The sequence below is a fragment of the Salmo salar genome, chromosome ssa18 (assembly GCF_905237065.1).
Source record: "Salmo salar chromosome ssa18, Ssal_v3.1, whole genome shotgun sequence".
Lineage (NCBI taxonomy): Eukaryota > Metazoa > Chordata > Actinopteri > Salmoniformes > Salmonidae > Salmo > Salmo salar.
Genome location: NC_059459.1, coordinates 23,498,400 through 23,526,168, shown reverse-complemented (window position 1 = coordinate 23,526,168; position 27,769 = coordinate 23,498,400). Strand labels below are relative to the sequence as shown.

The following is a 27,769-nucleotide window of genomic DNA, read 5'->3' as shown; positions in this document are numbered from 1 at the left end:
CTGTCTGTCTCAGCTGTCTGGGGCTGAGAAGCAGACTTGACTTCAGTTTCCTTTTCTAAAGCGCAGTCAGCCCAATACCAGCTGCACAGAGCCTTTGGAAACTGAAATCCAGCATTTTTTGCGACAATGTTGTAGATTTTCAAAAAGTTCAGCTACAAAGGGGCAGCATTATGGGGAATTACTCTCCTTTTATGCATATTTCACCAAGAAATGTCATACACATCAAATCAAATATTATTCCTGATTAAAAAAACGTTATAAAAAATAAGCACATTGTTTGCGGAGACAGTGAACACAATTACACACATTTCTCTTCTGATGAAAACAATGTGTTATATTCTGTGAACACTTAACATTTCTTTTTCCCCCACTGATGACGTTTAAAGTTTTGCGAAAGGTGTTCTAAGATATGCAAATCAGGTACTAAGGCAAGACAATGATCAGAAGTTCTGTAAATGTATTCAAGCATTTGATTATTGCTGTTCTGCTATAGATGCGTTTCAACACAGATCCAAAAATTGCTTGTACGCAAATGAGAAAAACTGTAGACCGATTCAAGGACAAGACTTCACCTACTGGATGTTTACAACCATTACACTTCTGTCTTTTCCAGGGCTGTACTTCTTCATCCAGTCTAGCGCATATATTTAGTGTGGCTCCACCTAGTGTTTATGGACTGATAATAACGATAGGATATAGTTTGCCAGATACAGTATGATGAACATACTTTTTTCTCTGTGTAATATTCATGAGGTGTGTGTTGTTTTTCTGTGACAGCCAGCACACAATGATAGGACTGCCCATCCTGAGCTGTCCAGACTGATGCGGGACCTCGCCAAGTCTCGAAAGCAGCTCAAAGGTGAGTCCTTGACGAGGTGCAATCAGATGTGTTTAGAAACCCCTGTGTTAATAGAGGCTGAATGTAACACCAAGACACACCACCTGGTGGCTGTAGAATGTTGTTTATATTTGTTATTTATGCCATTTTTATGTTTTTTTCTTTGTGGAGGAAGGACATGTATTCTGAATCTATATTGCTATTTGTATGGCTGTTCTATATCATAAAATGGAACCATTGTAGAGCTGAAGCTGAAACAGTGTGCAGAGGGGCTCAGAGAGCAGCAGAAAGGGGGAAACACAGGGACATGCAGGTCCACAAGTGAACCCAAGGGGGCGATGGAACACTACCACAACAGTAACAACAAACCCTCACTGGAGGAGACCGTTGATAGCCTGATGAAGAGACTGATGGAGAAACGAGAGGAGGAGGGACTGCCAGATAACATCAAGGTAAAACCCCACATAGTGGTAATGCGATGGAAATGTACGTATAGGCTGTGAAAGGACCTATTCTCTTACCAAGATTAGGCTACTCTTGATTAGCTCAAATCAAATCAAACGTTATTGGTCACATACACATGGTTAGCAGATGTTATTGTGAGTGTAACAAAATGCTTGTGCTTCTAGTTCCGACAGTGTAGCAATATCTAAGTAATCTGAGAACTGCCCAATATCTAAGAACTGCCCAATACACACAAATCTAAGTAAAGGAATGGAATAAGAATATACAAATATGGATGAGCAATGACCGAGCAGGATAGGCAAGATGCAATAGATAGTATAGAATACAGTATATACATATGAGATGAGTAATGCAAGATATGTAAACATTATTAAAGTAACTAGTGTTCCATTTATTAAAGTGGCCAGTGATTTGAGTCTGTATGTTGGCAGCAGCCTCTCAATGTTAGTGATGGCTGTTTAACTGTCTGATTGCCTTGAGCTAGAAGCTGTTTTTCAGTCTCTCGGTTCAAGCTTTGATGCACCTGTACTGACCTTGCCTTCTGGATGGTAGCTGGGTGAACAGGCAGTGGCTCCGGTGGTTGTTGTCCTTGATGATCTTTTTGGTCTTCCTGTGCTGTAGGTGTCCTGGAGGGCAGGTAGTTTGCCCCCAGTGATGTGTTGTGCAGACAGCACCACCTTCTGGAGAGCCCTGCGGTTGTGGGTGGTGCATTTGCCGTACCAGGCGGTGATACAGCTTGACAGGATGCTCTCAATTGTGCATCTGTAAAAGTTTGTGAAGGTTTTAGGTGACAAGCCACATTTCTTCAGCCTCCTGAGGTTGAAGAGGCGCTGTTGCGTGTTTAGTTTGTCTGGAAGCAAGACGTGTAGTTCGTAATTGTCTGTAGACCCTGCCACATACATCTCGTGTCTGAGCCGTTGCGACTCCACTTTGTCTCTGTACTGACGTTTTGCCTGTTTGATTGCCTTGCAGAGGGAATAACTACACTGTTTGTATTCGGCCATATTCCCAGTCACCTTGCCATGGTTAAATGCAGTGGTTCGCGCTTTCAGTTTTGCGCGAATGCCGCCATCTAGCCACAGTTTCTGGTTAGGGTAGGTTTTAAAAGTCACAGTGGGTACAACATCTCCTATGCACTTCCTTATAAACTCACTCACCGAATCAGCGTATATAAGTCGATATTATTCTCTGAGGCTACCCGGAACATGTCCCAGTCCGCGTAATCAAAACAATCTTGAAGCGTGGATTCCGATTGCTCAGACCAGCGTTGAATAGTCCTTATCACGGGTACGTCCTGTTTGAGTTTCTGCCTATAGGAAGGGAGGAGCAAAATGGAGTCGTGGTCATATTTGCCGAAAGGGGAGGGCTTTGTATGCATAGCAGAAGTTAGAGTAGCAGTGATCCAGTGTTTTGCCAGCGCGAGTGCTACAATCAATATGCTGATAAAATGTAGGTAGCCTCGTTCTCAAATTTGCTTTGTTAAAATCCCCAGCTACAATAAATGCAGCCTCAGGATATATGGTTTCCAGTTTGCATAAAGTCCAGTGAAGTTCCTTGAGGGCTGTCGTGGTATCCGCTTGAGGGATGATATACACAGCTGTGACAATAACTGACGAGAATTATTTTGGGAGATAATACGGTCGGCATTTGATTGTGAGGAATTCTAAGTCAGGTGAACAGAAGGAATTGATTTCCTGTATGTTGTTACGATCACACCATGAGTCGTTAGGCATGAAACATATACCCCCGCCCTTCTTCTTCCCGGAGAGATGTTTATTTCTGTCGGCGCGACGCAAAAAGAATCCCGGTGGCTGTACCGACTCCGACAGCATGTCCCAAGAGAGCCATGTTTCCGTGAAACAGAGTATGTTACAATCCCTGATGTCTCTCTGGAAAGCAACCTTTGCCTTAATTTCGTCTACCTTGTTATCTCGAGACTGGACATTAGCTAGTAATATACTTGGAAGCTGTGGGTGGTGTGCATGCCACCTACCGGAGGGTGTTATTCTGTCAGTGTAATTGTGGTGTTGTGTATTAGTTTGGTTCTGGCCTGGTGTCTGACTGTATTACCACTGGTGTGTTCTTGCAGGAGATGACTCCAGCTCAGATGGCTGTGGAGAAGGTCTCCCTGCAGAAGTGTCTGCTCTACTTTGAGAGCCTGTATGGGCGACCGGTAAGACTGCCTAGTGTTCCTTGTAAATGTCCTATTTTGTGTAGCTTCTCAATGACAATTGCATATTGTTTAGATTTTTTTTTTTTCTCCCATATATATTGTGTGTGTTTTCAGAGCACCAGACAGGAGAAGACTCTGATGAAGCCTTTCTATGATCGCTACCGCCAGGTCAAACAGCAGCTCCTGTGTTCACCCACCACCATCCCTGTCATCACCACCATAGTGAGTCTCTCTCTCTCACACACACACACACACACACACACACACACACACACACACACACACACACACACACACACACACACACACACACACACACACACACACACACCTCTCAGCCTCTGTGCTCTGTTTCCCTACAGGAGGAAGAGGAGGGTTCTGATGAAGAGTGTGTGAAGGACAGCACCTGGCTACCTCATACAGCGCTGCGTTGTGTGTCTTCAGATGAGTCACTGCGTCTGCCGCATAGTGAAGTGGCCAATATGCCCCTGGTGTCACCTCTGGAGGAGATCAAAGGTCTACAGCCGCCCAGTGTCACCACGGCAACACTGCACGAGGCATCAAGGTATGCTCTCCCAGGTGTAACTTCTCTCGCCAGTGCATAGGGGTTGATTTGGGTTTGGGCAAGTGAAGTGTTGAGGCCATGCTGTATGTATTCAGTCCTGTCCCTGACCATTTCTACTGTACTGTAGGTCAGAGTTACTGGAGCAGCTGAGGGTGACGCGAGCTGAGAAGAAGAGACTCCGTTCAGCTCTCCGAGTCTTTGAGGACCACTTCTACACACAGACCGGCCGGTAAGACTCGTTACACTTCACTGTTTGCTTTTCCTTTAATTTTCTTTTAATAAACTGGAACATTTGGTTTTCATAGTTCAACAATGCCTTGTGAAAAAGAAAAGAAAACATCCACCAGAAGAATTCAGAAGAATCACAACAGCGTGATGCACATTTACTGACGTTAATACGACACAAAGAAGTACTTGGGAGAGAGACAGAGAGATAGAGACAACTGCTCTGAACTATACACATATTTTGTACATGTAGCGGTTTTTGAAAGTAAAATAAAATGTTCTGATTACAATACTTACTGTACAAAGTTATCTGAATAAGGCAACACAGGGACTATACCAGTAATGAAAGCTGCAGCTTGTCTGAAATGTTAAGTTAGTATTTTTCTCTTCCTCGTCTTTAAAGGGCTGCCCAGAAAGAGGACCGTGGGCCCATGGCAGAGGAGTACTGCGAGTACAAGAACTTAAAAGCTAAACTCCGTTTGCTGGAAGTCCTGCTCAGTAAACGGGATACTCCGAAGACAGTTTGAGCCTCCTTCACAGTGGGACTTTTATTTTGAAACAGTTTTTTTTGCTCACTTTATTGGATACATTTTTTTCCAGAACAAATTTCAAAGTGAGATACCGGTACTTCTGGTCATGTTTCATGCGATGCTTACATGGTGATGCACTTTAAATGACTTTGATGTTGACTGACTCTCACTTTGGTTAAGAGTGATGGCAAGATGATGCAAGAATTGCTGGGCCACATCCAGCTATTTCTAGTCCCTTAACAAGTCCTTTGTTATTCATGACAAATTATACTTTTTTTATGCAACTGATGTAATTATAATATTTTCTGCAACTGATGTAGCGAGTGTAACACTTTCATTTTAAGGAAAAAAGAGAACAAATATGTATCACAGTTGAAGTTAGATACATGTTATTTTATGCTATTCTAAGCTATTTTATGGCACTTTATTGTTACTTCCATTTTGTTCTTGCCAAACTAATGTCGATATAACAGGTACGTAACGTGGTCTACTACGTTAAAATGCTGCGCTTTGAAAAGTGCAATCTTGGCAAAGGGGATATGTCATCCGAATACACAATCCGACAATCCTGTAGAATGTTTGTGCATGTCAATCAGTTTTTAGTCCCACATTGTACTATGATATGTAATAGTTCATAGTTGATATGATGAATTGTGGCAATTCAAGTTATACATTACCTTGGAAAAAAAATTACTTGTGAATGTTGGCATAGTGCAAGTTACTCAAATCTGTGTTGTTTTCTCCTTTTTGTGTTTTTCATCCAAAAATTCAATTCTTTACTAGGATCAGAGCTCTTGACATTGTGCACTTCTGGTTTATATGTGTATATATATCAGTAAAAAATAAATATTTTTTCACATTACTTTACTAAACACAGTTTATGGTTTCCTTATAACTAGAATAAATCAAACATAACATTGCAGAAGGGTAGCTATGGTAGATGAACTGACAGAGTCAGTTTTCAAAGTCATGCTGTACATACTGCATCATGCTCTTAATGGTTAGCAAGTAGTTCAACTTGATCTCCGAGTTAATATGCTTTTAGTGGCTGTTGCATTAGTATTGTTATTCTACAGCAAGTTATGTCCTTTTGTGTTACCTTTGGCATAAAGATGATGACACTACAGCCCTAAATTAGTACCAGTCTCTGCTGATAGAGGGAGGGAGTAACTTAGATCTGTCGGATCTGAACCATTCTAACGCCTTCCAGGAGAGATGGGAAAACAGGAACACAACCATCTGTCTACCTGGACTGAAGTGAACAACAGAACATTTGAAGAAGTCAACGGGAGGAAACGTTTGAAAAACAACCGTAGAGAAAATCAATGAGAAAAGCGGTGTGAATACATGCACGGAACAATGTTTGGTTAGAACATTTAAAGGGATCAGTCAGTGTTGGCTAGCGGTTTGGATGATGCTGACCAAGGCTTGTTAGGATCAGTCAGTGTTGGCTAGCGGTTTGGATGATGCTGACCAAGGCTTGTTAGGATCAGTCAGTGTTGGCTAGCGGTTTGGATGATGCTGACCAAGGCTTGTTAGGATCCCACACTTCAGCTGTAGATCTTTCAGTTGGGGCTCCTCCCTCTTTTGCATGGTTTCTCTTCTGATGGGAACGGCAGGAGGGATGAATAGAATGCCACACTTTTGGGAGGGTGGTTCCTATGAGGTTGAATAGGAAAATGGATGATGTGTGTGTGTGTGTGTGTGTGTGTGTGTGTGTGTGTGTGTGTGTGTGTGTGTGTGTGTGTGTGTGTGTGTGTGTGTGTGTGGGGACTGGGAATTCTAGCACCCTACCCTGTTGTTAAATTTCTTTCACAGTCTGGGTCCCTCTCCTGCAATGTTCTTCTTTTGGGAGGGTGGTCCTTTGTGGATATAGAGGTGGGTAAAGGTTGGGGTTGCGTGTGTGTACGTCTGTGTAGCACAGGTGCAGTTCAGTCTCCCACTAGCGTCCCACGCTGATGTTGCAGGTCTTGCAGCTGGGGTCCTTCTTGGCGTTGACGGTAGACAGGCTCATGAGCTGGTGCCCGCTGATCTCTGCCACCGTGCCCAGCGCCAGGTCCACAGGCTCTGTGTAGATCACCTCCAGGATCACATCCTGGGCGTGCCGGAAAACCAGCGCCCCGTCGCCCGCCTCCTCGTCCACCGTGCAAGTCAGGAAGTGGTTGTTGGTGATGTCGAGTGCTTGCAGCCTTGCCTTACAGAAGTCATCGCCGGGCGAGCCCTGTGGGGCCAGCACTAGGATGACGTAGTGGTAGGCCGTGTACATGCAGTAGAAGTCCCCGAAGTAGAGGTTAGTCTTGGGGTTGAACAGGGTCTCAGCCTGGATCTCAAAGCGTGTGCGGCCGTAGGGGGAGTCCTGGGGGGGCTTGCCTGTGTTGAACTCTGTGTTGCAGCTGAAGTAGAGGCCCTTCAGCTTCCCGCTGATAGGTGAGCCATGACTTCCACTGTTGTCCTTCACAGCTGGCAGCATGTGGTTCCCATGCACCTCCCTGGAGAGGAGACATGGATAACTGTCTGAGTAATCACTATACTATAGGTTATTACAATAAATGTATCATCGATACAAACAGGGATTTGGGTAGCAACTGAATCTTATTGAAAGCTTGTTAATGTGTCTCTTGACAACGCGAACAACCTATTCAGAAAGGATGCATTTCGGAAATAATGAGTAAAAAGACTGATCTAATCAATTTCATCTAGTTCATCTACTAGAAAAATGAATTGCTCCTCAGTTTTCTCACTGGCAAACAGACCTTTCTTTGGCCCTAGTCAGAACTCAGACAAAAAAAACCTGACAGATATCTTGCCGAAATACAATCTCTCTGGATGCCATCAAACGAATAGCAGAAACCTGAAAGCACCTTGTGAGGTTTAAATTGGCAGTCAGATATCCTATGATGCAAATCTGAGCTCCAAAGGCTTCAATTATTGGCGTAATTACATTGGTAACACTTTAAAGGTTGCCATTATAACCATAATTGTCTCTTTGTCATGGTAACTATCTAATTATTAAGGTCCCATCCGGGTCATCATAGGAAAGGCCTTATTTTACTGTCCTTGGGTGTATTCTCCATGAGATGAAGCCGTTTCTGTATAGTTTTCACCATGCTACACCACAGAGAAATGAAAATAAGAGAAGATAAAACTAAAGAACAGAAAGTGCTCTTATCCACCAAGAAGAAAAAATACATAATCGCTTAACACATCAGCAAACAACTAAAAATACACCAGACTTCTCTCCTCTCTGTCTCTCTCCTCTCTCTCACTCTGTTCCTCTCCCTTTCCCCCTTTTCCATCTTGCTTTCCAGTCAGGTGCTTGCTACACACTCGGCTTCCTCTTTCATCAGAATATACTTTAAAAGGCTTTGTATTCCAGCAATTAAAGCTGCTACGTTTTAAGACTTTGGTCCAACGCATGCAGTCATTGGGGAGGTAATTTGTTCCAGCAAACATATGCGCAAATGGGAACCAAATTATTATTATTTTTTTCAATTTTTATTTATTTCACCTTTATTTAACCAGGTAGGCTAGTTGAGAACAAGTTCTCATTTACAACTGCGACCTGGCCAAGATAAAGCGTAGCAATTCGACACACAACAACACAGAGTTACACAGAGAATAAACAAAACATACAGTCAATAATACAGTAGAACAAAATAAAACAAAAAGTCTATATACAGTGAGTGCAAATGAGGTAAGTTAAGGCAATAAATAGGCCATGGTGGCGAAGTAATTACAATATAGCAATTAAACACGGGTTAGCAAGCAAGCAGTTATTCTACCTAGCTTGTGCAAGCTGCTGTTATATAAAATAGTAATTCAGAGGTTTCCTGACCATGGTACACTTCTAGTTCCGAATGCAGAAAATCCTATAAGTAAACAAATATCCGGAACGGCTGTTTTACCCAAATATAATCTGCCAACCCAGATACTTTACTTTTTGTATGATGCAATGTAAGCATAGTTTTTTTTATGGATTTGGAGGCAGTTTTTTGCAATAATATCTTTCTGTTGAGCTTAGATTAACTCTCCGAATACAGAACTAGACCTACACATGCACAGCCTATACTATCTGAGTATATATTAAAAAAAGCATTAAGCCATACCATCTGGACCACTGGCTTTGAGCTTTGAGAAAAGCCTATGACAATTTCAGTTACAATGGAAGGAGGTACAGCAAAGGGTCATGTATCTCTACATTACGTGAGTTCCCCGTATTATACCATTTTTACATACTGTATCATAAGATCACAATAAAACTGTGCTGGCTGTTAGGGCTGTTGTGCAGACGTTTGTACGTACCTGGCCTGGTCAAAGTACTCTTTGTTTTGATTCCTGTAGAACACAGAGAAGCGCAGCATCCTGCCTGCGATGACCTCAGCCTTCTCCAGCAGCTGGGTTAGATGCACCGTGGAATAATCTGGAAACAGGGGTTAGGATTAGCCATTAATGAGAGAATACAGCATGTAGGCCTATATCAAATAAAGACAGAAGGTTTTAGGGATAGGTCAAAAAATAAATGCTTTGTTTCCCTGTCCCTCTTCTGCCCCCTGCCTTACCGGCGGTGGTGAAGTCGATGATCTCGCTCCACTCTGACACGGCGTAGTCTCCGTCACTCTGTTTGGAGGCAGTCTGGACGGCCACGGTGTACTCCGTACGCGGGCTGAGGAACCAGTGACCCCTCACCGTCATGGGCAGAGGCACTGCCTTCGCCACCAGCTTGGTGGGAACATCCTGGACAGGGACACCGGCAGACAGAGCTTCAACTCAACATACACAAAGTTTACAACTCTACATACAAAACAAACTCTGAATAAACACATTATTCACCGTTCAGCTGCAAAAGCAACATATCAGTAGTGGCCTCCTCCTTTTAATGCCACGCACAAATCAGCATAAATACACTGCTTAGTGTTAAAGGCCCAGTGCAGTCAAAAACGTGAATTTCCTATGTATTATATACATTTCCACACTATTAGGTTGGAATAATACTGTGAAAATTATGGTATTGCCCTTTTACTGTAAAAGCCGTTTGAAAAGACCACCTGAAATGTCTGCCTGTTTTGGTGGGATAAAGTTTTGGCCTGCCTGGTGACATCACCAGGTGGTAAATTAGTTAATAGACCTATAAGAAAGAGTTCCAAACCACTCTGCCAATAACAGCTAGTTTTCCCCTCCTCAGTCAGACCACGCCCAGACAGTCCCAGAACAATTCTTGCTTGAGAAATTGCTCTTTGCTATGAAGCTATTTTTGTAAATTTTTTACAATTTTAATTTAAAATAATCACAATAAGGTACTTCATTGTTACCCAGAAATTATTTGATATTGAGAAAAAAATGGCTGAATTTGACCTTTAAGCTGCATGAACGACATGTATAGACTCCTTCCCCCATCTCCTCAATATTGATTTAATGTATGCCATGGAGCCTAGTACTTCCTGTCTCTATGCATTAGCAGGACATAGATTGGGCCCGCCCTGCAATATTACACCAGCCCTGTGTAGCGACAACAGCAGTACATTAATGCACAACATTGGCCCAGCGTGCTGTAATGAAAGTAAATGCATTCTATCTATGTATATTCACACAGAGAATGGGAAGAAAACCACTTCTTTTGGGGGGGGGGGGGCTTTTATGTTCACTCCCCACAGAATGTGAATGGGAAACTGATGAAATAGATCTGTAAAAATGTTACATTAGATGCATTAGATTAAAGGCTGAAACAGCAGCCATATTTGTGCAATGACTCTCTGCTTGCGCTGTGTGATATCATTCATGCTCAGGGCTTAATCTGTTTGAATACAAAAGGTTCCCTCGTGTTAGAGTGTGGGAGTGTCAGTTCTGCTTCTGAGCTCTGGTAAAAGGTTACCTATCCTTTGTTTACATTTCAATTTGAGTAATTTAGCAGATGCTCTTATCCAGAGCGACTTCGTTAGTGCATTCATCTTAAAATAGCAAGGTGGGACAACCACATATCACCGTAAGTACACTTTCCCTCTTTAAAGGAGCTATCAGCAAAGTCAGAGATAGTAAGCTGGAAAAAAGTCAGGTGCGAGTGTTAGTTAAGCCAAAAAATTGTGTGGGGGGGGGGGGGGGGGTTGAATTATTTAAGATACTCTCCGTTTATATACTCATTATGCCTGTTACACTACTTCTCTGGGGTATAAAGGTTACGATGTGGGTACATACTGGTTGGTGTTATAGCTCAAACTAAACAACTGGCCTCATGTAGAAATTATTTTATAGACAACTTCTGGCTCTAGGGAGTTTTTTCTAGCCTCTGTGCTTCTGCATTGCTTGCTCTTTGGGGGTTTAGGCTGGGTATCTTAATAACTTTGTGCCAACTGCTGATGTGAAAAAGGCTTTATAAAATACATTCGATTGATTGTATTATAAACTGTGAATTATTCCTTTGAAATAGCCTAGTTGTTGTTGTGTGCGTGTTAATAGTTTACCTTGTGTTTGAACTTGTTGGAGTTCTTGTTCTCTTTCTTGTTGAGGTCGATGAAGTAGTGAGTGATGCGCTCCTTGACCCGGGGCTCCATGTCCCAGCAAATCTTGAAGGAGTCACATGTGATGTTGCTGATCTTGATGTTCTGAGGGACAGGAAGCTCCTCCATCTCTACGATGCTGCTGTCCTGTGATTTATTGCCTGTAGCACAGGGACAAAGGGATTGGTTGGGCTGTAATGCTTAAGGAGATGAGAAATGCATCTATAATATTTTACAATTTAGAGAACTACTGGCATTTTTTTTTTTTTTGAGACACCTAATACATAAGATAGGGCCCTACAGTCCCCTACAGGGAGCACTTCCACCACTTAGCTGCCTCTGTGCTCTGTGGAGCGTTTACTAAAGAGCGGGAGCTCCACCGTGTATCTGTTGTCATGGCAACGCTGCAATCCCCTCAGATTACAAGCACATACGGTATTAAATATTTCAAACGCTGATGATTATAGTGACTCAACCCAACACAGATGGATCTCTTAATAAAGCCTCGCTTTTTTCTTTCATGGAGGACATTTTTCTTTTGTCACACACAAAGAAAATGAAAGTAGATAGAAGATTGCTCTGATAAGTCAGACCATGTTCCTCGGTATCTAGTCCAGCACTGCCTATTTTTAACAGGTGTGTGTAGCAAGGACAAATTCACTATTTCCTCACTAAAAGCATGTTTAGACACCTTTTGGGGCTACAAAATGTCTAAGTGTTCATGAAAATGTCATGACACACACACAAAGACGCACAGGCATACAAATTGCCTTATACACCAAAACAAGTGAGTGAATAAGAGCTTTGTAGCATGGCCATGAGAATCCACTACACACTAAAGCACCTACTCAAAGCATGGCAACCATTTGTTTTCTGTGCAAGCTCAGAATACAGGAACTAAATACAGGATCAAGAATGTGGAATTCTTGGGTAATGCATGGGACTCAATTATCACTGGGAAAAGCAGCGGCCCATGGAACGCCTATCTTGGACCATGAGTTTTGAGGCGAGGTGATAATTGAGTAATTCCACAAATTGGTTCATATGGAGTTTTTACAAAACATATAAACCATATAATTCATACTGAGGTTATTGAACCAGGCATGCAAAAATGGGTTTCTGTCAAGGGGCATTTTTCAACACAGGTCTTCTGCTCTGTGCTAAACAAACTTCTAGAACCGCTAGGCTATCTGCAAACACTGAACACTGGTTTGAGAAAATTAAGTGTTGGCCAACAGCAAAGCACTGAGTCAAACCCAACCAGATTTTGGATGGCTGTTTAGCACCATCCCACACAGCCCAAGCCACTGTGCCAGAATGCTGATTTAGCTATTCAGCTGTTTACACTAATCCCACCTCATTAACCTGCAAATAGAGGAATTACACTGATACTGGCATGGTACTACGACTGTGATAACGGTTGTCGGGAGAGCTTTCTTAAAATGAACGCACTAACTGTAAGTCACTCTGAATAAGGGTGTCTGCTAAATGACTAAAATGTCAAATGTAAGCCTGGCTAATGCTGTCAACGTTTGCCCACATAACAGCATTACAAACTGCTTTCGTTAGCCTATGGCCATCTAATCACACAGAATTAGGTCTAGGCCTAGTATGACTAAACTGTGATAATGATGTGCTAAATTACTCAAAATGTGTGGCAAATTATGTCCAACTAAAGGGACACACACAGCTCCATAAAATATTATACCTTCGTTTCTAAAGAAGCTGATACCAGTAGGTAGGTACTTGCTGAGCAATATTGGATTATTGTACATTTACTAAATGGGTACCAACTAGTCAACCATTGAATTACGTAGGCTATTTCCTCCTGACAAATAGGCCTAAATGCATGATCCCTTTGATGTGATCCATCTTCACAGTCTGTGGAGGTTCTTTACTTTGTCTGGCCCTCTCCCCTGAGAAAGAGGGATAAATGGAAGCAGGAGGAGAGGATCAGGTGATGATGGGATTAAAGACCTCCTCTTTGCACAGAGGAGGTCTAACAGACAGACCGTGTTTGACTCAGCAGCAGCACCAGCTCCTTCTGCCTTTCTTTCCAAAGGCCCTCCTGTGGGGCTGCAGTCTGCTCAGCCCTGGACCTAGATTCACTAGACCAAAGCTACTGGTAACTAACCGTTCTATCTGTGACTACACTATACAGTTCAACAAAACATCACTCATTATAAACAGCCTCTAGAAATGTAAACTCAATTCAACCCATGTAGTCCCGCCAGGCCAAGAAGATCATAATCCCAGTCAATGTGAAGGTGAGTCCATTGGTTTAATTCAAATGAAAATGTAGAGCTAGGTATAGGCCTAACGGTATACTTGGAACAATTTGCAGGATATGCCCATCCCCCAACATGGAAAAGTGATGGATTTCGTATGAACATTTGTCCTCCAAGCTATGACAGTTAGCTAGCTAGCTACTCAGAATGCAAGAATAAGCATCTAATTTTCAATCCTATTTTTTACCTGTTTCCACACAAACCAATGAAGCAATGCAGGCCAAGCCAAGTTGGGCAGCTAGCTAGCTATCCGCTCCAGTCCGGATGTAAGGAAGTTAAGTAAGCATAGGAAATAACTACCCAGCAGCATTTACACGTAGCTAGCTAGTGGGCAGGATCCCACCAACGGACTATAAACTTTCATCGTTTTACCTCTATATGTAAAGACGTAACAAGGTCGAGCTTGTTAGCTAGCTAGTCATGTGCCACCAAAGCACGTGCATGGGTAGGTCTACTCAAAGGAGTTATCAAAGTTACAAATGCGCTGTTTAGGTTTGTCAGAAGTGCAGTAATTTACCCCGCAGCTAGCAAGGTTGTGGCATGCAATAAATTGAGCTAACATAATACAAAGCAGATGACTCAAATCAAAGAAGGTAAAGTCCGAGAGCTGGACCTCCAAAGTCAACTGTATGAGACTACTTTTTAAAGACATTGATACACAGTTCCAGCAGACTTTTAGGCTGGGTATCTGTAAAGCACTTTGTGACAACTGCTGATGTAAAAAGGGCTTTATGAAATACATTTTGCTGATTGACTTTGGGGCAGCAAGGGAACAGCTGCTGCGATCTGTGGATGCTGATTTGGGGCGCCTAATCCATAGCTAGCTAGCTAAAGTAGTTAAGAAAATGTACATGTAGGTATATATAACATACGTTTTGTGTAAGTTTGTATTGTGATCAGAAGCATGCTCTGTCTATACATCAGGTAGAGGCATTACTCGTCTAATTTCTATCTTCCCTGTGTCTCTCACTCTCTGTCTGATCAGGGGCAGTATGTTTTTCCTGTCGCCTCATGCCACGAGTCACACTACTTGGCGCTGTTGGATACCCAAGACCGTGCCTCCCTGCTGCTTTGGGTCATCAGCCTCCTGAAGAGAGAGGATAAATCATCATGGTGAGAGCACATATGTCAATAAACAATACACAACTGTAATTTCTCCTCATTAATTTCCTGTCTTTTCCTGTTGCTTAGTATCTGATTTTTTTTTTTTTAAGTGTCAGGTTTGATTGAAAAAGTAAAAACAACAGCAACAATCACATCCATAGAATGAAGGTGGAGCAACAGCTGTGGGTAGTGCTCTTCTTCTAATGGCAGAAAGGGAAAGGGGGATATGTAGTCAGTTGTACAACTGAATGCCTTCAACTGAAATGTGTCTTCCGCATTTAACCCAACCCATCTGAATCAGAGAGGAAGAGAGGCAGGTGCAACCATTCCTTGGTTCTGCTGATCCCACAAAGTTCTACTACTGTGAAGAACACTCTGTGTTCACTATTCATCTGAAAAAGGTTGCTCAATTGAATGTTTGAATTGATGTTCTATATAAAAAATAAGTTAATAAATATTTCTAAATCCCAAAACAACTATTATACGGTGTGGTTATAGGTAAACACACTGTGACTACAACTAAGTAACTAAGTCTTTGACCTCACTACGCTGTTACTTTGGTGAGTAAAAACTCATCCTACCTACCCTTTAATGTTCTAATAAAACATAGTCGAGCATTACCTAATGGATTCAACATTCATTATTTTGTTATCATTTTACTATACTGTATGAATCCTAGAACGCTTGCCTTGCATTGATGGTGCTGTCGGCCTGTTTGGCCCAGGCCTTGTGGTACTGTATCTGCGTCAGCCAGAACTGCTGTAGTTGAGTATTATAGGTGTTCTCCCAAGCTAACCTAGTGTGATGGTGATCCAAGCCTGAGGCCTAAAACTAACTGGCTCCCATAATTAACATCAAGCAATGGTCACAGACAATTTCCGCTTAAGGCCTGTTCCGTTCGACAGGCTTGGAAGTCATTGGAATCAATATGCCTATTAGGTAATGAAGGCTGTGACGTAGCCTCTCAGATGGACGGGTTGCCTCCCACAATGTATTAATGTTCCAGCATACACCCTAGGTCTGGAATTTCCCAAACTAGCCCTGACTGCCAGACTAATGGTGAGCTCACATTGTGAGCATAATGATGTTCAGTGTTAGGTCATTAAAAAGGCATTTACCAATGCAGCATAACTCAGACAGCTCAATAGCTCATCAAACCCAAGAGAAAGGAAGCTGTGGAAAAGAGAATTATGCCTGGTGGGGCGACAAGGAGCCAATGGAAGGACATACTGTATACATTATTTCCATTTCTGAAATGGCATGCAATATATTGGTCCATCATTTCAGAGGATTATAAATGAGTCTTGTCATACTGAAGGCTCTAAGCCAGCCAGCTGTCTGGTCTGTGAAGACACAGCTCACAGTTATGTCACCAGCAGATTGCAAGCTTATTCACACAATCACACAGGTGCAGCAGGGTGTTTATCACTTTGCCACATTTTGAAATAGAAACATTGGCGTGATGCAGGTCTCAATGAAATCCGCATTGCCGTATTTATGCAGTAGCTTTCAGAATACAATCTGTCTGCTCTGTAAATAAGACAGTGATTTGTAAATAAATACATGAACATTGGTATAGCAGGTTGCATTTCATTCATTGAATCAATGGCTCACAATCTCATCATTTACATGGAAGGCCAGGAAGCATGGCTAAGAATCGCAATTTGCTGCAAATGTGTCCTTTACTTTAACCTTGTCAAATGAAACTAATTGAGCACTGCCCTTTAATTTGAGCAATATGGTGAAGTTAAACAAAATCAACAATCAATATCAACCTCCTTAACATATATGCATGGCTTGTCTTGTGATTTGGGCGAGGAGTTTTCCTGAGTGTCGACATGACCCATAGGCTATAAATCACAAGAGGTAGGTGGCACCTTAATTGGGGAGGCTGGGCTCGTGGTCATGGCTGGAGCGGAATAGATGGAATGGTATTGTCGTGGAAATTCACCACTAAGGACACAAACTCAATGTAAATGAATCAATCTTTATTATCACGGCCGGAGATGTTCACAAACTCAACCCTAGCTTGATGAAAACTCTGACAAGGGCGTTCCCTCTCAGTCCTTTTATACTGCTACACAAACAAGTCATATAAGCATGGTTTACATTATTCATTATTAATGTTGGTTCCTGCAAGTGACTGACGAGGCTTCATCTCTCAAAGCTGGGACCTTGAAACTGAGATACTCCTTTTGGATCCCAGAACAGTGTTCTGGGCGTACTGAGAATGAGGTCACAGTCACCTGCACGAACCAAGATAGAACGAGAGGAGATGCTGGGTACAATTCAATGCTATCTCTTCAGACAACAACATTTTCCCTCACAGTATCAAATACATCAAACGTGGTTGCCATGTGTTTGAAGCTATTCCATTTGCTCCATTCCAGCCATTATTATGAGCCGTCCTCCCCTCAGCAGCCTGCACTGCTATGAATACAAAGTCGAAGCATTATAGGTGGTTGGAAATCCGGAGGTGCTGTCTAGACAGACCATTTCTTTTTGGTTCATTCTCACGCTAAAAGACTCCAACACAACACTATAAACACCAAATACGATTCAGTGCAAGACGTTCAAAATACACTGGCAAGATAGCACAGGCTGAGAGTGAAAGCGATAACATTCTACTACAAGCGAAACACAAAGCTCTGTTCATATGGCTCCATACAGATACTGTGTGTAACGCATTATTACTCCAATCAAATCACAGGATAATTGAGCAACAAAGAAAACAATAAAATAGAAACAAAAACAGAAAACAATGAGTAAGAATGCGGAGTGAATGACTAAATAAATGTAAAAAATATCATAAAAGAAGTTCAGCTCTAAATCTACCCAGCTGTTCTAGCAAATTCATTAAATCCAAAAGGACTCTTAGGGGAGGATGAAGAGGTGAGTCTTTGTGTTTCATTTGCATAGAATTAGCATATTTAACCAGAGTGAGAGGAAATTATGTTAAATCCCTCAACAGAATACTTTGCCATAATAATCTTTCTTTTATGGAACTGTTTACATAGCATTGTTGATATACGTAATTTATCATTTTTATCAAGAAGACCCTTTTACCTAAATAACCATTTCGATTCCAACATAATTTTGTCCCCCCAACTAGGTTACACAATCTGTTCATAGCAAAGGGTTAAATCCCCAGAGAGCTGGAAGTGCAGTGTCTGGTCTGGATGAGGTGGAGAGCAGCAGCAGTGTAATAAGCCCCGTTTACACCTAGTGCTAACATGCTTTCTTTGTCCTGATCTTGTGCACATTGTGATTGTGCCCACATTTTGATACAGGTGTAGATGATTAAAATACACATTGTGTACCTCCGGAGGTAGTCAGGGACCCATTTGTATCTGGATATCAATCAAGTGTAAACAGATCTGGAGGGTCAAACCATTTAAATTATCATTATACCGGCATCTAAAATCATTGACAGGTAGCACCATTGACTTATGGCATCAATAAAATGACATAAAATAAATACATATTACATTAATATTATTCTGAAAGAATATCAGTCAAATAATTTGCATACAGGACAGCACCAGGAAATCTGGCCACAGTGTGGACACAGTGGACGGATAAGAGACACATTTTAACATTGACTAACTTTGATCGGATTGAGCAGATCACGAAACCCACATTTTAGTGCAATGTGTAAACAAGGCTACTGCCAGACACCGTCATGGGGCAACTGTCCACACAAAATATGTGCTCTCATGCCTGCTTACTCAGATGAGTTGTCAGAGTGTCAGGACAATAAATCATAACAAATCTTTAATATGATTTGTAAACACTACTGGTATGCTATCAAGAGTATGACTCCATTTCCCCTTTCAGTTCCTGGATTTCTCTCTTAAAGGTTTCTCCATGGTTTCCACTGGCTTTTAGGGGATTTGAATCTAAGCCTCTTGTTTAGTGTTGTTAGTATATTTTAGAAAAATAAATGGCATCAGTCCTGAGATAATGTTTGGTAATATTGGGCTCTTGGGGAGGGGGCTTATGGCTACTGTTCATTTAGTTGGTGCTGCTGAAAGACAGATGGTAGGCTCACAGCTGGAATGGGGGATGGCGGTTGGGAGGTCTCTTAGAGAACAGACTTGGTTAAATTAATGTCACCCATCCATCATGGTAACTTACTGAATTGGTGACCACTGGACATACATTTATATTGAGATTAGACCTGGTTGGCACACATTTATTTGATTTGGTAGACAAGTGGGCCTGAATTTCTTATACAGCATTCAAAATGGATGTTTGGCTTTTTAACAAAGAATAACGGCTCCTTCAGATGGTGATGTCAGTTCCAGTTATTTTATTTCTCTATGCAGTTCTCAGAGCTCCTCTTGAGACAGAGGGGAAAGGCTCAGTCACGTGTGCCTTCTCACATACACTACATTACCAAAAGTATGTGGACACCTGCTCGTTGAACATCTCATTCCAAAATCATGGAGTTGCCCCCCCTTTGCTGCTATAACAGCCTCCACTCCTCTGGGAAGGCTTTCCACTAGATGTTGGAACATTGCTGTGGGGACTTGCTTCCATTCAGCCACAAGAGCATTAGTGAGGTCGGGCACTGATGTTGGGTGATTAGGCCTGGCTCGCAGTCTGCGTTCCAATTCATCCCAAAGGTGTTTGATGGGGTTGATGTCAGGGCTCTGTGCAGACCAGTCACGTTCTTCCACAACGATCTCGACAAACCATTTCTGTATTGACCTCGCTTTGTGCACAGGGCATTGTCATGCTGAAACCCGAAAGGGCCTTCCCCAAACTGTTGCCACAAAGTTGAAAGCACAGAATCATCTAGAATGTCATTGTATGCTGTAGCGTTAAGATTTCCCTTCACTGGAACTAAGGGGCCTAGCCCGAACCATGAAAAACAGCCCCAGACCATTATTCCTCCTCCACCAAACTTTACCGTTGGTACTATGCATTTGGGGCAGGTAGCGTTCTCCTGGCATTTGCCAAACCCATATTCGTAAGTTGGACTGCCAGATGGTGAAGCGTGGTTCATCACTCCAGAGAACATGTTTCCACTGCTCCAGAGTCCAATGGCAGTGAGTTTTTCACCACTCCAGCCGACGCTTGGCATTGCGCATGATGATCTTAGGCTTGTGTGCGGCTACTCGGCCATGGAAACCCATTTTATGAAGCTCCCAACGAACAGTTCTTGACGTGACGTTGCCTCCAGAGGAAGTTTGGAACTCGTGAGTGTTGCAACCGAGGACAGAAGATTTTATCACGCTACACGCTTCAGCACTCTGCGGGCCCATTCTGTGAGCTTGTGTGGCCTAACACTTCGCGGCTGAGCTGTTGTTGCTCTTAGACGTTTCCACTTCACTATAACATCACTTACAGTTGCCAGGGGCAGCTCTAGCAGGGAAGAAATTTGATTAACTGACTTGTTGGAAAGGTGGCATCCTATGATGGTACTACGTTGAAGGTCACTGAGCTCTTCAGTAAGGCCATTCTACTGCCAATGTTTGTCTGTGGAGATTGTATGGCTGTGTACTCGATCTTATTCACCTGTCAGCAACGGGTGTGGCTGAAATAGCCGAATCCACTAACTTGAGGTGGTGTCCACACACACACACACACACACACACACACACACACACACACACACACACACACACACACACACACACACACATATATACACATATATATATATATATATATATATATATATATATATACACACACAAATCTATCTCTGCTGCTATCCACCACCACTTTATACACATCACAACGCTAACATATGGGATAGGCCTCTGACGAAGCCATTTGCTAGTCTGGGTTGACTTAGGAAACCTCACGTTTGTGTTGACGATTAAATATTGATCATATGCTAGATAATTTGACAGGTTTGCGGCACTAAAATAAATATGAAATTAAATGTTTTATAAATACATTGGGGAACATTTCCAAGAGAACTGAATATATTGTATTTGTAGACAGCAAACAGTTCGTAAAAGCTTGGGCACAGTCCCTACATTTGAACAAGCCTAAGGAAATGGCACGAAAACACAACTTTGAAGATTTAAAATGATACTAACCCATCAAAACAACTTGCTGCAAGCTTTAGTCTGTCAAAGCAGAATAAACTACATGTGATGTTGAGGTATAAGACCTCAAAGCTGTCTGTGGTGTTAATGAGAATGCTTTTTCAGGAGATCATCCTGTCCTACACCTGATTTATTCTAAAACCATGGTTTAAACTGCTTTCATGTTTATATGGTCTGTCTAGTAGCTATGGTTTTATTGTTATCATGGCATCGGCCCTATCATCAGTGACCCTGGATCAGAGATATTGAAATCTACATAGGAGTGTTGAAAAACACAAACCGATGATGATGATGTAGGCTACATCAAGCATCATCAAAGCCAGTGAAGAATTAGCCTGTCTTGGGAAAAGAGCTTCATACTAAAATGACATTGTTGTGTAAAGGATGCAGACGCCTGGTTATAACCCTGTCATTTCCCCTCAGGATCTATAAAGTAATGACAGAGATTGCTGTGCTGTTGTACTATAAACAATGGGCAGCTCAAGGACACTTAGCCACTATTTACCCAGTATTGCCTGACAAATAGGAGAGTGCTTGTTTGCTGCAGAGGGGCCAATACAAGTACAAAGCACAGAGCTGGCACCAACAACTACATCCCTCAGAAAGTCCAGCGTATACCATTACTACAATTAAATCAGGCCAGAGTTGTATAAGAGGATATCAACTGCATCGCACTAAGCAGCAGATGAGAAAATGAACCAATCCAAAGGATGCTGGCAGGGTCTAACTGCCCTGCTTGTGTGGTCTTGTGAAGACCACCATTGACTACATAGGCCCTAGACAACACCCCCTATGTACAAATCAAAAGCTCAGTTTAAGATGCTCACTACCAACATCTTTCTAAAAACACATCTTTAGTATTTCTGTGACTAGGCCATACCTTATAGTTTGTCGATTATTGTCTTGTAATGCAATGAATGCATTGAGTATGTGTCATCGAGCATATTATGGAACAAATGGATTTGTCCATGTTCTATCTCACTCTGTTGTAAAATGATCTAAGGAATTAGAGTGAAGGGTGTGGATGCTCCATCTCTGTCTGCACACTCCTTTCTATGGGTGCAGCCATCTTTGAGCCCAGTCTTCCAGTGATCATGACTTGCTATTTTTTCCATTCAAATCAGCCATCGTAGGATATAGGCCTACACTTAAGAGAAAAGTAGCCCAGGCTAGGCCTAGCAACAGCTGGCCTCCATCTGCATGAATTTCTCAAAATGATCTCAATGTTGCAAAAATAAAAATCCATCCTGGTAAATATAGGCCTAGTAGGCTAACTTAGGTCCTAGACTACATCATGCATTTCACATCCAGTATTGAAATGTTCACATAAAATGGTCACATTAAGCTACAATTAATAGGCCTGGTATCGAAATGTGAACTTCAACAAAGCCGTTTAAGGATCAGACCATAATGTTTGAGCCATTGTAAAGCAATTCCTCTGTAGCATACCTAAATAGTTGTCTTCTCAACCAGCTGAATCATCAAATCATGTAGCTTTTCTTAGTCAGAGCCTGTTAAATAATGCATATTCAAAGCTATCCTTATATTGGGCTTGTGGATGTGGTTTCTGAAATGAAAACAGCTCTAACTGTAGGCTACTTCAATATAGACTATATATTTGTAATTTCAAGCTTTGTTCAGAGCTGCACCAGGCAAGAATAATATCCTTATCTTAGTCTCTATCCATTGGAACCTGTGTAAAAGCGCTTTGCCGACTGCTGTCCACGTCCATGGTTCTGAAATGGTGAAACCCCACCGTTGCGCCAAATTGCTTTCGTAGCAATTTTCTGATATGACCATTTCGTTTCGTTGTGAAAACGTAAATGCATAGGCTCCATAGATAGGGTAGGTTATGTGAAGAAAAATCTATGCATTGACGCCCTCGGCTATGCCGCTGATGCAGCAGCGCACCGGTCTCCATCCAATCCAGATAAACTGTAAACATGCCCATATTGTTACATTTTCATCATAAAATAAGGGCCAAACAGAAGCTTTATGCACTTTTTGGACACCTATTCAGACATTGTGACACTACTATAGAGGGCTATCATCTTTCATTATCTGATGTCAGGGAATCTTCTAATGCACACAGAATGATATTTGTGGAAAGGGATGGGGGTGATCATTGGAATTACAACGCCTAAACTACATTTATTTTGCGCTTACCCTCTCGCTCGCATAACTGTATCGCATCCAAGCTGAGGTTCTTGATCATGCCCTCACACGGACTCATCGGGCTAGTTAGGTTGTGTCCCAAGTTTGGAACCTCCATTTCTCCTGGAATCGGTGGGATTTCGCTGATTTTTGCCGCAGGACTTGCCTTCCTTCACATTCGGTAAAGAAAGCGAGAGAGAGAGTGACCGGTTCCCAGCCTCTTTGCTCTCTCGCAGCTTCACTCTTCGGGGAAGGGGGGGGCTAAAGGCGCGTCAGCAAATCGTCACGAGCGCCAGCACACTGCCGATTTGACGCTGCAACGTGATAGGAATAAATACTACGAAGATGAGCCAATCCTTTTAATGTTTGGCTATATAATTTTTTCCAATTAATAGGTCCCACGCGCGCGCTATTTTCAATGAAAGCCACAAGTGTTTCTCCTATTCAGCCGCAGGACAGTGGAACATGAATACCGGATTAGGGGCGAGTGAGCAATTTCTAAGGGCTTTTATGTAACCAGATTACACCTTCCACCCCTACGGTTTAAAACGCAATTTAAATCTCTATAGACATTCTTTATTTTGCGTTCCGTTTCTGCTAACGTCAGCCAAACGAGGTGGTCCATATATATCCTTATTTGGAGCTCTCTCCGCGACTCGCGCTCTCCACAGGAGCGCAGGTGCAAGTGGCCCATGCGTTAATGAAGCGGTAACGACCCCTCACCTATCATGACAAGAAGAATAATGTATTTTAAACAACCTTGGCCCATCTCTGCCACAATCCTTTAGCCACGGGCCCTTTCTTGAGTCTAACGTGACACAGGCGGGATTTACTGTCAAACAGATGGCGTCATTCTACATTTATGAAGACTACAAATTATAAATGTATTGATCCATGTAATTGCCTTGCGATTATTAATAATGACCTAACAGTGGTCACTCCCTGTGTGTGTGTGTGTGTGTGTGTGTGTGTGTGTGTGTGTGTGTGTGTGTGTGTGTGTGTGTGTGTGTGTGGGGGGGGGGGGGGCAGTATCTCTCCCCAGTCCCCACACCCAGTCCATCAGTGGGCCACAGTGACAGCAACGCCCACTGAGCTGGCTATAATGACACGGTCGCTCCAGGTCACAATGTCAAGTGCTGCTACTGATGCTGCTTTCAAGACAACTGGGAACTCGGAAAAATAGGAGGTCAAATTATGATCATTATTTTCAGGTCGGAAAGTCGGAGCTCATGAAATGGCGCGTTCAAAACAATTCGGAACTCGAACTTGGAATTCCGAGTTGGGTGTCCGTTCAAAACGATTTTTCACAGTCCGAGTTAGTTTTTTTCGAGTTCCACGGTGTCTTGAACGCACTGAAGTCTGAACGCGGAGATTTCCGAGTTTGGAGTTGCCAGTTGTTCTGAACACGGCATGTAGTAGCCTACAAAACATGAGGGTCAAGGACAGTGCTGAAGCAAAACAAAATATGCTATTGGCAATATTATTAAAATGTAACAATATGTTAATAGTTAATTCCAATACAAAAACTGGAGGCCCTATGAATGATGATCGGTAGACATGGATGTTTTCTGTCGAGCAACCTCCATTCTGAAAGTATACTCTGCGCTTCACGCGACATTAGAGCGCGGTGACACTTTGCATTTCACGGTTGGCTTCAGCGTCATGGGGTATTTGGACAAAGATGTGTGGTATCTTTTCAGCAGGCACGGTCTGCTCTGTCTTCGTCTGCGCCGATACTGATAGGACTACTGAGTCATTCTGCTGAGAAGGCATAGGCAGTAACTGCAGCGTATATGTAATTTATACACTTGGAAATAGGGAAGCCCTAAACCCCCCTACGGATACACGCAGGCATGCACACAAGGATGCGCGTGTGCTTGTAAACACACACGATGTGGAAACACTAAACTAAGTCGCATGCCAATTCTTGCAGCAGATTCAGCGTCAACTAAGGATGTGTAGCTGTTCACAATGTAGGTAACCATGTCTATTATCAATGTGTTTCTGAATTTTGGTCCAATACAGGGCATATGAACACTTCTGGAGAGCTTTAAAGGACAAATAGTTTGCCTGCATATTAATGTGCATTCATTTTGAGGAGGATTACTTTGTGGGGTTATGGGCAGGCGAATTAAACATCCATAAGCCCATAATCACCATGGCATTACAAATGCAGCACACTCTGATGAGATTCTAACTGTATACCGCACTCTGATTCAGTAAGGCCAGTTCTCCCTTTTTAGTAGCGAGATTAACTGGCTTAAAACCGACCGGGCGCTAGAATGAATCAGTTGGAGTGCATTTGGTTTCCATAGGCGGGTCCGTTTTTTCACGGGACCTCCTATGTGTCGCGCGCTTGCGCTTTCACAATTGTTTAAATGGGTGTATTGGTAAAGACCTTAAGCAGCTCGTGAGTTTGAAGTTTGGGGAAGCTTACAAGTTATCCTACCATTTTATACCGATCTGCGTGCTATTTATGATTATTTTTATATGCACATTTTCGTGGAACAGTTTCATTTCAATAATAACTTTGTTTCTCAAAATCATTGTCACATTGTATAATTTTACTTCTGATTTTATGATTAACAGTCTAAAATGTCAAATTAAACTATGGCAAGGACACTATCCTCTGCCATATGGACACATTGCTACGCTGTGATCCATTAGCGGCTAAAGAAATTAGAGCATAGAACTCATGAATAGCCTATAGGCCAATGCAGCAGAAGGCCTATAACTTCCATCATTAACTAAGTCAAATATACTGAACAAAAATATAAATGCAACATGTAAAGAGTTGGTCCCATGTTTCATCAGCTGAAAAAAAGATCCCAGAAATGTTGCATACTCACAAAAAGATTAGTTCTCAAAAATGTTGTGTACAAATTTGTTTACATACCTGTTAGTGAGCATTTCTGCTTTGCCAAGATAATCCATCCACCTGACAAGTGTAGCATATCAAGAAGCCGATCATTACACAGGTTTACCTTGTGCTGGGGACAATAAAAGGCCACTCTGAAATGTGCAGTTTTGTCACACAATCATTGCCACAGATGTCTCAAGTTTTGAGGGAGAGCGCAATTGGCATGCTGACTGAAAGGAATGTCCACCAGAGCTGTTGGCAGAGAATGTAATGTTCATTTCTCAAACATCATTTTAGAGAATTTGGCAGTATGTCCAACTGACCTCACAACCGCAGACCACGTGGAAACACGCCAGCCCAGGACCTCCACATCCGGCTTCTTCACTTGCGGGAATGTTCGAGACCAGCCACCCGGACAGCTGATGAAACTGAGGAGTTAAAAACTAATTCTGATTGACTGGGCCAGGCTCCCTAGTGGTGGGCCTGGCTCCCAAGTGGGTGGGCCTATGGCATTTTCAATTGACTGATTTCCCAATATTAAGTGTAACTAAAATCATTGAAATTGTTGCGTTTTGCGTTTTATATTTTTGTTTCTAGGCCTAAAGCTGAGAAAAAAATAACTGAAAATTCTGCTTCTTTCTATCTGTCTTGACTTGAGCTGTTGCTAGTGAAGTTCAACATTGTATCAAATTATCACAGAAAGCTGTTTTTATGACGTTTCCACTGGATATAAGGGATCATCAGATCATGATATTTTGCTCTTTCACACAGAGGCTTGGTGATTATTCACAGCCGGGAGTGTTGGAAACATTTTTAAAATACTGAGGAATTATCATTCGCAATAGATGTAAAAAAAAAAAATGGTGGTGTAGCCTACTTGGTGAGTTAAGACAATCAGAAATAAGACATTGACAAATGGGCACTTTCCTACATCTGCATGCATTCTGGAGAGAGACGCACCACATCTTCGCCACACACCCTTCCCCTTCTTGATGCAGCCTTTGATATTATGCTCAAGACACATATTTTAGACACTTTTCACTAACAGCCACAACTCAATCAGCTAGACCAGTGGTTCCCAAACCTTTTATAGTCCCGTACCCCTTCAAAAATTCAACCTCCAGCTACGTACCCCCTCTAGCACCAGGGTCAGCGCACTCTCATGTGTTTTTTGTTGTTGTTGCATATCATTGTAAGCCTGCCACACACACACACTATACGATACATTTATTAAACATAAGAATGAGTGAGTTTTTGTCATAACCCGGCTCGTGGGAAGTGACAAAGAGCTCTTATAGGACCACAAATAATAATATAATAATAATAATCAATAATTTTGCTCTTTATTTAACCATCTTACAAAAAAGAATGTATTTGTTCATCAAAAATGGTGAATAACTCACCACAGGTTAATGAGAAGGATTTGCTTGAAAGGATACATGTAACTGCAATGTTGGGTTTTATTGGAGAGTGTCTCAGTCTTAAATAAGTTTCCACAGACAGTCTGTGCCTGTATTTAGTGTTCATGCTAGTGAGGGCCGAGAATCCACTCTCACATAGGTATGTGGTTGCAAAGGGCATCTCTGTCTTAACAGCGCGATTTTCCAAAGCAGGATATTCTGAGCGCAGCCAAATCCAGAAATCTGGCAGTGGCTTCTGATTAAATTCAATTTTCACAGAACCGCTTGTTGCGATTTCGATGAGGCTCTCTTGTTCAGATATCGGTAAGTGGACTGGAGGCAGGACATGAAAGGGATAACAATCCAGTTGTTTGTGTCATCCGTTTTGGGAAAGTACCTGCATAATTGCGCACCCAACTCACAGGTGCTTCCCTATATCACATTTGACATTGTCCATAAGCTTGAGTTCATTTACACACAAAAAATCATACAATGTTGGAAAGACCTGTGTGTTCTTGTTAACGTGCTTCTACACCTGCATTGCTTGCTGTTTGGGGTTTTAGGCTGGGTTTCTGTACAGCACTTTGTAACATCAGCTCATGTAAGAAGGA

The 27,769-nt window shown here is 42.2% G+C and overlaps 2 protein-coding genes across 7 annotated transcripts in view; one reads left to right on the top strand and one right to left on the bottom strand.

Annotated features, from left to right (window-relative positions):
* Nucleotides 1–4,890, top strand: part of LOC106577150 (protein FAM13A) — a 72,364-nt gene extending 67,474 nt beyond the window's left edge. For both annotated transcript variants that reach the window (XM_014154950.2, XM_045700902.1), the window contains 7 exons: nucleotides 778–859; nucleotides 1,082–1,290; nucleotides 3,393–3,476; nucleotides 3,591–3,698; nucleotides 3,839–4,041; nucleotides 4,169–4,270; nucleotides 4,670–4,890. In XM_014154950.2, the coding sequence (XP_014010425.2) occupies nucleotides 778–859; nucleotides 1,082–1,290; nucleotides 3,393–3,476; nucleotides 3,591–3,698; nucleotides 3,839–4,041; nucleotides 4,169–4,270; nucleotides 4,670–4,793 (912 nt within the window). In that variant the 3' untranslated portion in view covers nucleotides 4,794–4,890. The remainder of the gene's footprint in view (nucleotides 1–777; nucleotides 860–1,081; nucleotides 1,291–3,392; nucleotides 3,477–3,590; nucleotides 3,699–3,838; nucleotides 4,042–4,168; nucleotides 4,271–4,669) is intronic.
* Nucleotides 4,292–25,816, bottom strand: LOC106577069 (phytanoyl-CoA hydroxylase-interacting protein-like). Of its 5 annotated transcripts, XM_014154794.2 has the most exons (6): nucleotides 22,911–23,165; nucleotides 14,546–14,662; nucleotides 11,252–11,448; nucleotides 9,356–9,530; nucleotides 9,099–9,216; nucleotides 4,292–7,285 (listed from the first exon to the last, which is right to left on the bottom strand). In XM_014154794.2, the coding sequence occupies exons 2-6, from the start codon at nucleotides 14,586–14,588 to the stop codon at nucleotides 6,739–6,741; spliced, it is 1,080 nt and encodes a 359-aa protein (XP_014010269.1). In that variant the 5' UTR covers nucleotides 14,589–14,662; nucleotides 22,911–23,165; the 3' UTR covers nucleotides 4,292–6,738. The 5 variants fall into 5 exon arrangements, with proteins under 5 accessions (XP_014010269.1, XP_045556859.1, XP_014010268.1 ...); XM_045700903.1 differs by lacking the exons at nucleotides 14,546–14,662; nucleotides 22,911–23,165 and adding an exon at nucleotides 25,795–25,816; XM_014154793.2 differs by lacking the exon at nucleotides 14,546–14,662 and having other exon boundaries at nucleotides 22,911–23,208.
* Nucleotides 25,817–27,769: the final 1,953 nt, after the last annotated feature.

What these genes read in the sequence shown, in the direction of transcription:
- LOC106577069 (XM_014154793.2), bottom strand. Translation starts at nt 23,016, where the DNA reads ATGGAGGTTCCAAACTTGGGACACAACCTAACTAGCCCGATGAGTCCG. An exon ending in ACAGTTATGCGAGCGAGAGG is followed by an intron (nt 11,449 to 22,910) that starts GTAAGCGCAAAA and finishes CCTGTGCTACAG; the next exon opens with GCAATAAATCACAGGACAGC. An exon ending in CATCGACTTCACCACCGCCG is followed by an intron (nt 9,217 to 9,355) that starts GTAAGGCAGGGG and finishes CCCTGTTTCCAG; the next exon opens with ATTATTCCACGGTGCATCTA.